This window comes from Haliotis asinina, chromosome 2, assembly GCF_037392515.1.
Source record: "Haliotis asinina isolate JCU_RB_2024 chromosome 2, JCU_Hal_asi_v2, whole genome shotgun sequence".
Lineage (NCBI taxonomy): Eukaryota > Metazoa > Mollusca > Gastropoda > Lepetellida > Haliotidae > Haliotis > Haliotis asinina.
The window spans coordinates 87,495,187-87,509,967 of NC_090281.1; the positions used below are offsets into that span (position 1 = coordinate 87,495,187).

At 38.9% G+C, this 14,781-nt stretch overlaps 1 protein-coding gene across 1 annotated transcript; it reads right to left on the reverse strand.

Moving 5' to 3' along the window:
- Positions 1-1,197: 1,197 nt before the first annotated feature.
- Positions 1,198-3,221, reverse strand: LOC137272074 (uncharacterized). The gene is made up of 4 exons (XM_067804441.1): positions 2,875-3,221; positions 2,558-2,659; positions 1,859-1,981; positions 1,198-1,399 (listed from the first exon to the last, which is right to left on the reverse strand). Exons 1-4 carry the CDS (start codon positions 3,219-3,221, stop codon positions 1,198-1,200), a joined length of 774 nt encoding a protein of 257 aa, XP_067660542.1.
- Positions 3,222-14,781: the final 11,560 nt, after the last annotated feature.

Consider the following 14,781-nt stretch of genomic DNA (forward strand, 5'->3'; position numbering starts at 1 on the left):
CTAATATTATAGCTGATAATGTCCCGTGACTTTCAAGTATGTGATCTGAGTTCTTAATGCTTGAGTTTTTGGGGACAAGAACACCTGTGGTACGGCATCCTCTGATTGTCTTTGATCAACAAATCTGACACACAAAATAATGAATCCAAATTACCGGTATGCAAATTTATTCGCAAAGTAACTGCACATATACACTATCTAGATCAAAGGCATCATACGTCATCATGCACATATGAAGGTAACCTGTTGTACGATCAGTATATTATATACCACAATTACCATGAAATGCAATCACCAGTGTGAATTGATATTCTGGAGTAATGGGTTTTCGATCGGATAACGGCAACGTACTTCGTGAACAGAAATTAAATATAATATGTTGATATCGTTCAGTCTACCTTTAGACAAGACACTTTATTGCATAAAATGTTGCATTTTCGTGAATGCCGTGCGTTTTTAGCGGTAACCCGCCATTTGCAGTCGAAGCAATCTCACTCTCTCCGGACGTGACGTCATATGCTTTCAATCCTTTCGTTGGCTGTCTATTTTAGCGGTATGGTAACAGTATGTTATACCACTTGCACCAGAACACTTTCATAGTTCAGTAACATGCGTAATATTGTAGAGCAAAGTTCAAGAGAAGTAATGATAAATTCCATGTATCATTACAAGCACTGTTTAAGTATCTATTCTTCTAGTTCATGATGGCGAAGGCACCAGAATTCCGAATGCCGCCGAACTACATGCGTTGACATTCGAGCGTCTGCTCACGGATTTCCTCGCATTATCGCGCTATAAATGGGAAGTGTAATAGCGGATCGGAAACATATGACGATTGGAAACATATGACGAGAGGATATATAACTTAAAGGTAATCTTATTTTGTGTTCTTACATTATATATCCAGTACTTCAGTTAGAACAAGGACTGCATAATGGGGAGAAAACAAATCCTAAAATATGCCGACCATTGCACAAACATATTACTAAGAGCTGCACAAACATTATCAGGAGCTAAAATATTACTAGGCGTTGCACATATATATTACCAGGAGCTGCACAAATATGCCGCAGCTACACACACATATTACTAGGTGTTACAGGGTTTAGTAAGCGCTACGTATTGATGACATATCGATACGTTATCCTAATACATTGTTCTAAAGTTGGTCAGTTGGGCGAATCTGGAATGGTCAAATTACTTCCACCAGTATTTTCTACACAAGACACTGCGACAACCACAAGTGTAGGGTGTGATGATTCTCTCGCGTACAATACGTTGGTTGACTGGAAGAGCCTCGCAGTACGCCCACACAGATACGTATTTGTAACCAAGGAGACACCGGTTTTCGTAGCTGGAAAACGGCCAGAATTCGTCGCAGTTGACGCATCGTTTTGATCTAGAGAAATAAAGTGAGTGCGTGAGCCACCCAGTGAGCATGTATGTGTGTGTGTGTGTGTGCGCGTGCGTGCGTATATTTATGTATATGTGTGGTGTGGTGGTGGTGGTGTGTGCGTGTGCGTGTGCGTGTGCGTGTGCGTGTGCGTATGTATGTATGTATGTATGTATGTATGTATGTATGTATGTATGCATGCCCATCTGTGTGTGTGTATGCATGAATGACTATGTGTGTGAGTATGCATGCATATTTGTAATATGTATATACATATGGTGGAAAGGGTTTCGTATATTTCGTATTGACCTTGTGCCTATTCTTAAAGTAACAAAGACTGTAACAATGTTATTGATCAAAATTCGTATTCATACATACATTGTCTGGATATCAGTTTATGAATTGTAAAATCAGTCATACAAAATAAGTATATATATGGATATGTTTGATAAGGAAGTTACTCACAAGCATGTCACAAAGGTGACCACCTCTTGAAAGTTTTGCATTATCCAACAGCGACCGCCATACCTGGTGAAGCGCCAGAGTTTGGTTTCCAGGAACTGACATGTCGCATTTGAGTTCTCTAAGCTGTAAAAATGGAAATTTGCTCGTGAAATTAACATTTTGCTAGGTGTCGACATGTATTACTCTATAATAAATTACTTTTACTTAATCCATCCTTTCCATTGATGTTACAGAGATTATATTGTGAGCTCCATGTGATCAAAATGTATACATGACATATCACGCAACACTGTTATATTTTATAGTATGTTCTATGCAGGCCGCTCATGATTAGAAAATAAATGGAATGATTATGTCTACATGAAGGTGTGCTTTAACGCTTTGAGGAACTGTGCTTTAACGCTTTGAGGAACTATTCATTTACTTAGTAAAGTCCTTAGTGAAAAAATGTCAACATGTACCTCTTCATATGATGTTTATACGGCTCAGGTAATCACATACAGTCAAATTTTGATCGCTGGTTTGTGTACAAAAGCAAATCTGTGATACCTGCACTATCTTATGTTTACTCTTCCCAGAGTTGTTTGATTCTACAAGGGAGCCATGATCGAACTAGGGTAGTTGTCACTGCAGTACAAAACAACAGTCAAGGGATAACTTCAGTTGACATTTTTACAATATATACGTTGTTCTACTCACACTGGATCGGGAGGAACTGACGGAGCAGTTGGCAGCACGACTTGAGGGTTCAGGCAGTTTAGAAGAACAGGGTTGCTCAAAAGTGCTGCAGTGATTTCATCACTGAAATATACGAAAGCGTCTCATTACAGAATCAAACGCCAGATCCCAAAGGGGTCACAGTGATTTTAATACGACTTTAGCCAGCATAATAAGTAATTTTTCTGTTGTTTGCAACGTTTTTGATATATTGAATCTGAAAGAAATGAACAGGGTAAAAATGATATATGGGATTGTATAAAAAATATAAACATCAAATATGGAATTAGCTCCCGTACATGGGATATCCAGTCGGGTCGCCGGAGAACGTTGCCACATCCAGGTACTCGGCTTGCTTGGGGCAGATACGCTTGTTGAAGCCGAAATTGTTGAAGTTATAGTTGAACAGTTGGGAGGAGCTGGTATGGTTTATGACTCCATGACTGTTGTGGATGTTTGTCTTTTGAATATTTGGAAAACCCATGCCCACAATGGTATTGAGGTTCGGCTGTTGTGGAAATTGCAGTGGAGGTAAGGGAGGGGCATTGGTGATGGGTCCGTCCGGCAGAGGCTCCCCGGGCCCCGTTATTTGATCAACAGCAGTACAGTGGGCACTCCACGACACCAACATCAAAACTGTCAGCATCTAAAAAAGATCAAAAGCGCAAGAAAATACAGAGAAATGTCATTTGTTTAGCGGGTATGTGTACATGTAGGTCAGCACCACTCAACCTAAAAGCACTAGAATTTGTACTTCGCTAAGAAAGCGTAATCGTATGTTTGACATTTGTTACATTTGACCACTTTTTAAAATTACATTAAGTAATCATAGATTTCGGTCATGACAGCCGAGCCAATTTACTCTTATCAGAGGGCTACGTAAAATACGCAGTCTAAACGACCAGTTTTGTGGAAGTGGCGAAGGCTGAGTGGGTTAGGCGACTGACTTTGTGAGTTGTCGATTAGGTGCCTGACTCTGAAGGTGCAGGTTCGAATCCCCGACAAGACTGAAAAGTACTAGAATTTGTACTTTACTATTTAAATGTAATCCCATATATGACACATCTTACAGCTCAATTTTTAAGAACATCACCTGGTGAAATCCAATGAATTCCCAAATAAGGAAAGGTTCATCTTGTAGTTTAGCCAACAGTGGTGTATTTTCTCATTAATGCGTAAAGTAAGGTGGATTTTCGCCATTTTCGAGGGGATTTTGCCCCAAGGAGCTTTTGGTCAAGGAGCTTTTGTACAAGGGGCTTTTGACCTAGACCAATGTATACAAATACAAAGAGAACGAACTACTTTATGTAAATTACACTATGAAACTAAGGTCGGATATAATACTGTCTTAGCATAAAGAAAGAGCAAGTGTTTAGAAATGGTAGCATTTATAAAAAACAACAACAGAAAACAGTTAACCTATCCTTACCTTCATGATGAATGATGACTTTGTCCAATCCGTCAAGATCGATAATATTGTGACTGACAAAAATATCAGAAGTTGCTTTATATAAGGAAAAATATCAATAAAATTATTTGAGTCTAACTTCACATGACCCCGAGCAAGCAAACCCCAGATGTGTTTTGGTCACGGTGGGTAATTAAAAGCTGGGGAAAGGATAATATAGGATAACGGAATGGTTTTATATGAGGTCATTATGATGGACAAACATGACATCTCACCAGGAGCGGTCACATTGAGAGATCAGAGCTCCCGGAGAGCCTGACGCTTTATGGAATAATTTCCATTGAGCACATGTCACCGTATGAATCATCACGCTTTGTCTTACACCCGAGAAAGAAATTGGAATAAACTGTAGGGGCATGTCATGTTTATGTCTATGTTAAATGTAGGTAAAAATGAAAGAAATGCTTGACGATGTTTTCTGTGGTGTAGTATGTAATTATGTATTCGAACTCAAATTCGCCCTTTTTCGATTACTGCTGTCAGTCAAACTACCTTTTTGCCATTTTATAGTGTTAGTGTTAACGTTTTTACTGTCAAGTGCAAAAGTAGAGATTTTCTTTTTCTGTTCAACAAAGGTCAAGGTAAGATGAATGTCCTGCTTCGTGCAGTCTAATGGACAAATTTACAATAAGGTTAAAGAAATACCTAAATGACAATGAGCTAAGCAGTAACCATGTGACTTAAAGCTGCATGTTTTTTCTATCTTATGTACATGAGTTTATGCAATGCAGATCGAAGAGCTATATACTTTCAAAGCTTCTTTAAAGCCTGCTCCAGCTGGACTTCCTAATCTTGCATGTGTTTATGACGATGATGGGAAACGTAACGGTTGAAACTGTCGTCTTGGGAACACAGCAGGGCTGACTTTCACGAAACGATCTTAGCGCTATAATGACTGTAACTCCCATTCTTCAACATAAGCTTAAGATAATCGTAGAGCTAAAATTGCTTTGTGCAAGTGGGTTCTGGTCTTGCTTAGTGCAAGTGGACTCTGGTCTTGCTTTGTGCAAGTGGGTTCTGGTCTTGCTTAGTGCAAGTGGGTTCTGGTCTTGCTTAGTGCAAGTGGACTCTGGTCTTGCTTAGTGCAAGTGGGCTCTGGTCTTGCTTTGTGCAAGTGGGCTCTGGTCTTGCTTAGTGCAAGTGGGTTCTGGACTTGCTTAGTGCAAGTGGACTCTGGTCTTGCTTTGTGCTTGTGGGCTCTGGTCTTGCTTAGTGAAAGTGGGCTCTGGTCTTGCTTTGTGCAAGTGGGTTCTGGTCTTGCTTAGTGCTTGTGGGCTCTGGTCTTGCATAGTGCAATCGGGCTCTGGTCTTGCTTTGTGCAAGTGGGCCCTGGTCTTGCTTAGTGCAAGTGGGCTCTGGTCTTGCTTTATGCAAGTGGGCTCTGGTCTTGCTTTGTGCAAGTAGTGAATAATAAACACATGATATAGTCTCAATAGTAAACCAACGCCACTGTTCGCAGATTTATTTCTTATACGGGACCCGTGAAGGTCCCGGGGGTAGAATAGGCCTTCAGCAACCCATGCTTGCCATAAAAGGTGACTATGCTTGTCGTAAGAGGCGACTAACGGGATCGGGTGGTCAGACTAGCTGACTTGGTTGACACATGTCATCGGTTCCCCATTGCGCAGATCGATGCTCATGCTGTTGATCACTGGATTGTCTGGTCCAGACTCGATTATTTACAGACCGTCGCCATATAGCTGTAATATTGCTGAGTGCGGCGTAAAACTAAACTCACTCACTCACTATTTCTTATACGTAGACACATGGCATGCAGAGACGACAGCTGCACGTGTGCGCGCGTGTGTATGTATATGAACGTGTGTGTGTGTATATATGTGTGTGTATGTGTGCGCGCGCATTTGTGTATGTGTGTGTATGTGTGCGCGTGTGTGTATGTTTTTGTATGTATGTGTGTGTACTAGTATGTGTGTGTGCGTATGTGTACGTGCGTGTATGTGTCGTAAGCCGTTTTTAGCAATATTCCAGCAATATGACGGTTGGGGGACATAAGAATTAGACTTCACATATTGTGCCCATGAGGGGAATCGACCCCGGCTAGCGAAACACGCTGCTAATCAGCCGTACCTCTCTATAAAGGATTTGGAGAGTGACATTTCGTTACACAAGAGCAGGTTGACATTACAAACATTTATACATGGGAAGCAGCACAGAGACACGGTTAAACAACCAGCCGTATGTCACATGTCACAACGTGAGATTCAGTGTCGACAGTCAATGCTAGCTTTTTAAACAATACAATATATTTCATTCTGACCCATTAGTTACGGTAAAACACATACGTGACTTAGTATACTTCGGGAAAATACCGCCTGAAAACGAATTGATAGAGTTGTTATCAGGAATTGTCCTCCATATAAACTATAAATTACTCTCTTTTCAAAGGTGAGTGATATAAAATCTGCTCTGATAAATCAAGGACAATTGATTAAAAACTTGTTACACGACTTGTGTCCTTATTGTCCTGATATTTGACATTGTGTGTTTACAAGAATCGGAATTTGGAATAGTTCTCTTTAGAACATATGCATGTTTTTGTTAAGGGTGTCCAGAAACGTTTTAGTTACTTGCTTAAAAAACCGGTTATGTTTGAGTTTGAGAAAAGTGATATTTTCAAAAGGTTAACACTAGTATGTTCACTGCAGGGAAAATATAACCTTGCGGGAACTACTTCCTGGCGCAACAAAGTTTTCAGTCCAGTATCTTATCGCACACCGCATAAAATGGCAGTGTGGTCATATAATTTCGCCATGCATATGGACGGTAAGCGTGGGCATTGGATGACCAACCCCCAAGGAAGAAAACTCGTACTGACCAGCTTATTGCCGAGTTTTTCAGGACCCCGGGATTTAGGGGATGACACTATAAAGGGCCATCGCTGTGTTGTATCGTGCCCATGCCTGTATTCTTTACGCTTCTGAATGCCTTGGCGTTCAAAACTGACATTTCGTGTACGGACAGTGGAGGTCTCCTGTAGTTATGCTTATCGACACTGTACTTACTTGATATGTTTCTATAATTCTCTTTCTCTCGACGTACCATATTTGTCTCTAGCTGTTCTTTCAGCACCGAGTTTTATGTTTGCAACAAAACGATCACTTGGTGGATAATATTGGAAGTGCTGGCCTTATTCATACAATGACTGTAGCAAAATAGCAGTTAATACAAATTTGTGCTGTATCGATCTTAGTATCATTGTCTTACCTGCATTCCTGGACAAAATAGGAATGGTCTTTGGTGCACACTTGGAAGAATTGGGATTTCGGTAATCGAGATTTCTCGGGTTAATATTGTTAAAGTTTGATCACACAAAAATTGGAATCATAGAATAAAGAAATCGTTCATGTGTCCAATGACATATGATATCTCTGTTATAGAGGGACATAAATCAAGCGATATGAAATTACCCCGACCTAAACAAGCTCTCAATACATTTGTTTATACTACTCTGTTCTTTCTATTTAACTTAAATAAATGATGTTGAATACAATGAAATCTATAACTAGTACTGATTGTGTGATCTAGCATCGCCTAAACGTCTCATATCACAGTCCATGAGAGTGTAGCCCTCGCCTGCTGATGTGTCTTTGTGCTTGGGATTCTGGCGTCATGGGAAGCTTTCACCTTGAGGATAATGTCAGCTGAACATGTGTCTTAGCGAGGATACATTGACAGTATTACATTATAAAGTGGATTCATTAGCACCTGACATTACTGATCTTCAGTTATTATAAGTGTATCTTCCACAATATGTCAGTGGAATCTGTTTCAGGGGAAGGTTCCTTACCTAGCCTATAATGTGTTAAATAGAGGTATTGATATAATTTATTACATTCTGTAATGTAATGTAATATAACATGATATACAGACTGTATTATATACAGCAGATGTACATTTTTTGCGGAAGTATATTTACCACTCACAGGGTTATTTACCTATCACCTGCATCACTATTCATCACGTGCTGGTGATATATAGGATCGATCACAACAGCTTTTAGTAGATGTTTCCCATGATTATGGCTTATCGTTTTATTTACAGAAATATAACCTTTAAGTATATGAAAACCCGCTGATTGTGGTATATATGGATCAGGTAAGGTACGAAAGCTTTTGATGGCTACCTCCATAAGCAGATGTATGACCAGTGCACATGGCATTTAGCCGCAGGTCTAACGTGTAATATTTACCTCCGAAAGGAGACTATTCACATGCTAAAACATATTCGACTTAACATGACACTTCGAGCAAGGTAGGATTACTAGGTTAGGAAATGACAAGGGCCATGCGCGAGCGAACCTTGAACGCATAAAAGAGAGATAGAGAACGTTAAATGTTAGTTCGTTATAGGCGTGGTTCGTTATACGCATATGTTATCGGTCAGTTCGTCATAAAGGGTGTACGATGAATATAGTATACTGTATATGATAACATCAATATTAGTATGTCTGTCTGTCATGTCCGCCCATCTGTCTGTCTCACCTTTAAGAAGTCATTTATAACTGGGAGCCATGATGACATCCAGTAGGCTTTGTCGTGTCATCAGGCATCTGTGCACGTGTACTTTGAATGCAAATTGGATTGTCCCTGGGAACAATAATTCAATGCATTTCATTGGCTTATATCATTTAGAATTCTATTTCTTCTCCGCTATGTATATTAAGCCTGTGCTGCAGCGAATTAGCATTTGGTTGTTTCGGCGCTAAAAGGGAAGTACAAATAGGTTTTCAGGTTAGTTACCAAATTTTGACTATGCCAGTTTTAAACAGAATTCATTAAATGCACGATGGAAGCTGTTGTTTATTAATAAGGATTTGTACCTTCTATTGTCCCAGTAGGTTTATAAATTTATAAGTTACATAAGAAATACCGTCGTACTTTGTTAGACATTGCATACACTGTACAATTGTGCGAGGGTGTTTTGTTTTGTAGATCAAGTTGATTCTGTTCATCAACAGAGCCAAATACACATGCGTGAAAGACTCTAAAGTGAAGGTAATGTATTATTTTTCATATTGAAGTTGCAGGAATGCATTTCGATTCTGTTATTGTGCTCCGTGCTGTATGTATGTAAAGGTATTTTGAACTTTAATAAATGCATTTTTCTGCACACACGAGAACTTAATCATCATACATGTGCTTTTGGAATGTGAACAGTCCGCAAAGAATATTTGTGCATAAGGTTTTAATCAATTTGACATCTACCAGACTTTGGTATGCCCCCGTCAATTATAGCAAAGGGTAAAACTGCCAGACTTTGTAATGCTTTTAATTATAGAAAAACAGTATTATTGCTTTGGGAACGTTATCTGCTGTACCACTCCGTTGCACAAAGCGGAATAAAAAATGCTTTATGCAATGGGATCAGGGAATTTTTGCATGCTGCCGTCATATGACGGGACGTCAAGACAACCATTTTCGGTTGGTGCATCTTTATTTATCACTTGCCCGTGGAAGATACTGTAGTGTTACACTAGTGTAATACCGCCAGGCGTAATACGTCATACGAGTTCACAGTGATGATGTCACAGTGTTAATACCGCTGTCGCAAACGTACTAGATCGCACTCGGTCCCGTTTCACAAAGCTGTCGTTAGCCTAAGACCTCGTAACTTTTCTCGCAGCATTCGCACAGTGTAGTAGGTACGATGCTACGAGAAAACTTACTCTGTGAAACCGGGCCCTGATTTCTCGAAACAAACTTATTCAAATTCAAACTGGATTTGATAAGCTGAAGCAGCTGAATTTTTAAGTGCATTTAAAACATGAAGTAACATCCATCAAGCTCAAACTGTCAGCTATGTCTGAGTTCGATATTGATTTCAGTTTATTCTGGGAAGTGCATTTTCCTGCATTTTCTCAAATATGAGTAAATGTTCTAACTTAAGTTAAACGTCAGACTTAAGTTTGTTTCGAGAAATTGTTGCCTTGTCTAACCCGCGAAAAGCTGCGAGTCATCACATCGAGTAGAGTTGAGAGCATCAGTTCCTATCAATTTAAGTTGGAGAGTAATAAACAGAATACTAAACTCGCTTTCGCTCGTTTGATACCAAATCATTAACTCGTTTAATAAAGCTGGTATTACACGGAAGGTCGTTTACTTGTAAATCCATACCATTTGTTGTCATACAGGTCGTTTAGTATCATCTATTTACTACACTATCGCATTAACAAACAATACTGTGTTGACATCATGTAGTGGTGGAATCTTAAGAAATCAGTTGAAGGATCAGCATACTTGGGAACGTTACAGAGACTTGTATCGGATGGCTTCACAACTACCGTGAGAAGAAAAAATATCGATCTGGAACAACAGGTTTGGAGACAATGTCTTGTATTGTGTGTGGTTGGCGGGGTTAGCATGAGGTTGAATCGTGAGTTTCTCACGCCAAACAGCCGGGTTCGATTCCCGATTGGGTATTTCGTGTGAATTCGGTTTCCTGAAATATTGCTCATACACACAAATTCTCTTAGACTACCATGATGTACCGTCACGATGAGGCAGGAAAAAGCCATCCCACAGTTTGCACCTGTTGTAAGAGTTATTTTACGACATGGTCCTGATGATTTTGTTTATGGGCGTGCTGACATAACACGAGCCCCCAGTTGATCTAAAATTGTACAGTCTGGTTCGAATGAAAATGGTTGAAGTTAGTGTTCAAGCAATAAATATTTGAGGCGTGGTTGTGTTGCTTTGCATCATAGCCTGAATTTTAAATCGTAGGTATGACTTTGAATGACTTTAATTAACCAATCACAGTGCAGTATTTCCTGAAGTCAAGGCAGAATGTGTTGTAGTTTATGATCTGATGTTAAGGCGATAGTGGCTCCCAGCAAAGAATACCTGGGCCCCAATTCTAGAAAGGATTCCAGCCCTAGGATATACTAACTTTGATCCTAGGGTCTAGGATAGGTGTTCTACCTTATTCTCGAAAAGTATCGTAGCGCTAGGATATCCAAACTTCGGACAAATACTAGGAGAGGTTCTGACGTGTCCTACGTCCATCTCAGTGGAAATCAATATGGTGTGGTACTTGTTTGTTCACCAGTGTAGACGTTGTGAAATGTTCATTACTGCTGAATTTACAACAGCACTCAGTTTTATGAGTTAAGAAAATTTGTTTTTGAATTTATATCATCAATTATCGGCAGTTAATAAGAAATACTTGCTGCAATACACATATTCTTTAGATCTACACACGAGATGTATTTTCATTCCTACCTATTCTTACCATTTTTATTCACAACATCGCTCTTTTCTGTCACATTGCTTTGAAATGTCAATGTCAAATGCCAACTCGATAAGGGAAATAACCTCTCTTTATTTCCTAAGTGAATTTTCACTTTGTGAGATGACGCATACTTCAAGTCATAATAATCATTAAAAACAAATGAAAATTTTTTTTGCATGTCTTAATGGCAGACTTTGAAAATCTGACGACAAATGTTATGTCCTAGTTTAATAAATAGATTTGATGTGATGAAATATCAAATAAGTTAACATGTAACAATACCTGGATCTGGTAAAATATTTGAGATCTATTCACTGTATGTTTCTGGATACATGGTATGCATTTTTATCATACCGATAATTAATTACGATTTCTTCTAGATGAAATTAGTCCACCAAGAGCTGAATTTCACCAATTTCAAACCTTTTACTTCGATTTCTACTCGCACCATTTATCTTGTAAACGAGATCCTAGCTGCCCTTATATATGTGTTTTTCATGCAATGAATTATGGGTAATATTTAGATGAACTTACTGAAGCCTATTTCTATCTACCTACTGAAGAGCTCGCTATCCTAGCTAGTATCTGTTACTCAACTTAGGACAAGGATAGGATCATTTCGAGAATGGGTCTTATCTTAACAGTAAGATGTCATAACTCCTGTTCTAAATAGTTAGGATCTGTCTTAGCTGGGGCACTTTCGAGAATAGGTATCCTGCTGTCCTCCTGTTTGTGAAGTGATGAATTCAATACGGTGAACATCATGTATTTCAGCACATTAGAAATGTTCCTCTTCAACAGCATTTGCACTAAACTGTAACCATCATATACATATGCTTCACTGAATATACGTGTTAGTCTGTCTCTGAATGCAATATAATGTATAATAATGTATATATGTATCCTTATTGGGTGAATGAGTGAGTTTAGTTTTACGCCGTACTCAGCATTATTCCAACTATAAGGTGGCGGTCTGTAAATAATCGAGACTGGACCACACAAACCCGTTATCAACCGCATCTGCGCATTTGGGAACCGTTGACATGTGTCAACCAAGTCTGCGAGCCTGATCACCCGATCCCATTTGTAGACGCAAGAACACAAGTCCAAACACTCGCATCGACAGGGATTTATTGTAACGTTTTCTGTGTTCGTTAACAATTATTGTTGACAATCCATCGATGAGGTTTAAGACACTAAAAGAAACAAATTCTTTCAGCTAATACATTAATTTAAACATTTAAATCTAACCTTTCTGAATGTTCAAATATAGGATTTCAAGACTATCAAATAAAACACTCCAAAATTGTTACATGCAGCGTTTAAATATTGACAGACAATGCATTTCAGCAACATGCTTCAATAACAGTTTTCTAGCAAATTACACAGTTAACAATGGTAAAAATATTCCAAATGATAATTCCTACAATATATGCTATTCAAATGTCATATAATGTATACAATATCTAATGAAACGTATTCACATTTGTGTTGCCTTACGGAGAGGTTTGCAGACAGCCAAGTGACCATGTGGGTAGCACAGGAAATCAGCCTTTGCATGAAGTTTTTATGCAAGGGTTAGGTCATGTGATCATAAATATTGAAAGCGAGGCTATGTATTTATTGATTCAATTTGCAAACGTTTTCAGTATTACGCTGGATTAAAACTCTAGCACCTTGGATCACAAGGCAAGTATGCTAACCACTAGGCCACCACTCAATACGTTCGTACATGCCTGGTTTAACATTCTGAACATTACTACATATAACATTTGTATTTAGCATTAACACCATTGGTCGCCTCTTACGGCACGCCTTTTATGGCAGGCATGGGATGCTGAAGACCTATTCAACCCCGGATCTTCACGGGTCCTATCTTTATTAGATTATTAGGACTAATCACAGCTTTCTATTCATTATAACAACTATCATGATGTCCTATATTCTGCTTGACTGTGTGGACTTTTCGACTGCAGTGGACTGACCCTAAATACCAGAAATCTTAAAGAGAAGTATTCCCACGTGAGCGGGCATCTGATTATATACTACCTGAGGGAAGTTGACCTGTCTCATAAGTTGTGAAGAAAATATCGAATTGCTTGCTTCTGTATTTGGTGCTATGACGTTTTCTATGATGTATTAATTATTTTTGACGTTTAAAATAAAACTCCTTTGGACCTTCGACTTAAAATGGTTATCAATGCAACCTTGGTCTCATGACTAAGTGGCTTTAGTCGGGCCGAACCAAACTCAACTCAACTCAACCTGATGTCGCGGTGTCGTTAAGGAAAATTGCATGATTAATGACCCTTTCTCCATACCCAAGAACGTAACCTACAGTGACTGGCAAGTGGCTTGTTATTTTATAGGTCTAAAATAATTTCCCATTCTGCCTACATTAGTTTTTGTAGTCAAACTGGGATGTAGGCTAATTGGGACTGTACGAAGAATGGGATATAGCCTCTTTGTGGATCGCCAACTATGGCCGACAAGTGAGTATGATAGTCGATGATTTGGGAGGAAAGCCCTGCTTATTCATTAGGAAATGATATGTAGATGTTGCACTAAGTTCTTAGACCTATGGAATGCTGTTGCCGATCGAATGTGGCTCTACACAGGTTCTACCATCGGTGCTGGAATTAATAAAGGAATTAAAAAAGTTGAGTCTTACGTACCCTTTCAGGAGGACAACAGTACTTAATTAACCCCCTTCGAGGATACAGCCACTAAGTATCTTAGTTGCTAATTTATTCTACAAGTTATAAAATATCATTTATCTATTCGTAAAACATATTGTTAAAAATTTATCAGTCAACTCTATTTCTTTTAAAACTCAGTGATTAAATGGTAGTGAGTGAGTTAAAATGTACTGTCATATGAGCATGCCAATATTTCAGCCATATCGTGACTATAACAAGTTGTAAATTTACCTAAATACATGTAAATGATAAAAACCTGTTAACGAACCGTCAAACCAACAAGAATATCACAGTATTTTAAAAGTAAAACTAGAATCTATTTCTACAACTGGATTTCAAATTCGGACAAGACTGTATAAAATGATCTATAGATCACAAACAATTGGTATTTCTTATTCATTTTGTTCAATCACGAAACGTGCATTATCAGCCACAAACATCTTTATACAACATTTACGTGAGACTGTCAAAATGTGTCATGGAAACCCAAGTGAATGTCATGCAAATGCAGATCGTGACAAACAACTGTTGTGACAAAACTATTAAATGTCAGATGTCTGTCAAAATCTGTCAGTGTATGCGCTTGAGGTTAGTTTCGTCACAATGACCTTTGACCCGTGAAGATACGGGTTAGGACTGGTCTTCAGCAAGCGATCAAATTTGTCTTAAAGCGTAACTAACAAGATCGGGTGGTCAGGCTCGCTGACATGCGTCATCACATCCCGATTGCGTAGATCGATGTTCATGTTGTTGATCACTGGATCGCCTGGTCCACACTCGATAATGCA